The sequence below is a fragment of the Nicotiana sylvestris genome, chromosome 11 (genome assembly GCF_000393655.2).
Source record: "Nicotiana sylvestris chromosome 11, ASM39365v2, whole genome shotgun sequence".
Taxonomy (NCBI): Eukaryota; Viridiplantae; Streptophyta; class Magnoliopsida; order Solanales; family Solanaceae; genus Nicotiana; species Nicotiana sylvestris.
In genome coordinates this window covers 122,143,151-122,144,598 of record NC_091067.1, presented here as the reverse complement: position 1 = coordinate 122,144,598, position 1,448 = coordinate 122,143,151, and the positions used below count along the sequence as shown (strand labels likewise).

The window sequence follows — 1,448 nt, the reverse complement described above, 5'->3', positions numbered from 1 at the left end:
CTAGATGTAGAACAAGAGAGAGCTCGAGAAAATATACAGGCTGAGACATTCATTCCAGTGCCCATTGAGCTGGATGAGTCTATGATACTGACAGAGGTGACAGTCCAGCCTGCTCAGGAAGAAAAGAACATTCAGTAGGAGACCGAGAAAGTAGCTGAGCCAGTTGAAGAGCTAGTAGTTGAAATAGTAGCTGATAAAGAGAAGTCCCAAGTGATTGGGAAGAAGAGACCTCCTGCACCCTTTCCACAGAGGCTGGCCAAGCATCAAAAGGAGGAGCAGTATAAAAAGTTCTTTGAAATGCTCAAACAAATCCAGGTAAATATTCTACTGATTGAAGCTTTAAAGGAGATGCCTGGGTACGCAAAAATGATGAAGGACTTGATGTCCCGGAAATTTGATTTTCAAGACTTGGCTACGGTTACACTTACTCAGATCTGTAGTGCAGTGGTGATGAGACCTATTGCTGAAAAGCTGTCTAATCCAGGTAGCTTTACAATTCCATGCACTATTGGGAATTTCGCCTTTGCTAAGGCACTCTGTGATTTAGGGGCCAGCATTAATCTTATGCCCCTGGCTATTTATAAGAGGTTGGACATTGGGAGAGCTAGACCCACCTCCATGTTGTTGCAGCTGGCCGACAGGACTGTGAAGCGTCCATTCGGTATCCTTGATGATGTGCTTATTCAGGTGGGGAAATTTGTGTTCCCTGCAGATTTTGTGATCTTGGATTGCAAAGTGGATGAAGAGATTCCTATAATATTAGGAAGACCATTCTTGGCCACGGGGAGAGCTCTAATTGACTGTGAGACTGAGGAGCTCAAAATGAGACTCAATGATGAGGAAATAACATTCAATGTGCAGAAGTCTATGAGGCGACCAAGCGAGTTCGCCAATTGCTCTCTTATTGATGTCGTGGATGTAATTGTAGAGTCTGATGATGAGGTGTTGACAATTGAGGACCCCCTTGCTGCATGTTTGATGAACTTAGATGAAGTGAATGGTGAGGATTTGGCGGAATGGGTGTTGGCATTGGAAGGTAGAGGGTTCTGGGAGAGAAATCTAGAGTTTGAGCCATTGCACTTAGAAAAGAGAGAAACTCCTCCAGCTAAGCCATCCATTGAAGAACCACCAAAGCTGGAGTTAAAGCCATAGCCAGCCCACCTCAGGTATGAATTTCTAGGACCTGACTCCACATTACCTGTTATTATCCCATCTAGTTTGTTAGATGTGCAGGTTCAAAAACTTTTACAGGTACTAAAGGAGTGCAAAACTGTCATGGGGTGGACCATGGCAGACATCAGGGGATCAGCCCCGCCTACTGCATGCACAAGATTCTGCTGGAAGAGGGGCACAAACCTTCCAGGGAACATCAGAGGAGGCTGAACCCCAACATGAAGGAAGTGGTGAAGAAGGAGGTGATAAAGTGGTTGGATGCGGGAATTATTTTC

At 45.1% G+C, this 1,448-nt stretch overlaps 1 protein-coding gene across 1 annotated transcript; it reads left to right on the top strand.

Moving 5' to 3' along the window:
* Positions 1–366: 366 nt before the first annotated feature.
* On the top strand, positions 367–1,152 carry LOC138881588 (uncharacterized). The gene has a single exon (XM_070161824.1). It carries the CDS (start codon positions 367–369, stop codon positions 1,150–1,152), a length of 786 nt encoding a protein of 261 aa, XP_070017925.1.
* Positions 1,153–1,448: the final 296 nt, after the last annotated feature.

Bases quoted from the DNA above. Each gene is read 5' to 3' on its own strand.
- LOC138881588 (XM_070161824.1), top strand. From the start codon at position 367: ATGATGAAGGACTTGATGTCCCGGAAATTTGATTTTCAAGACTTGGCT.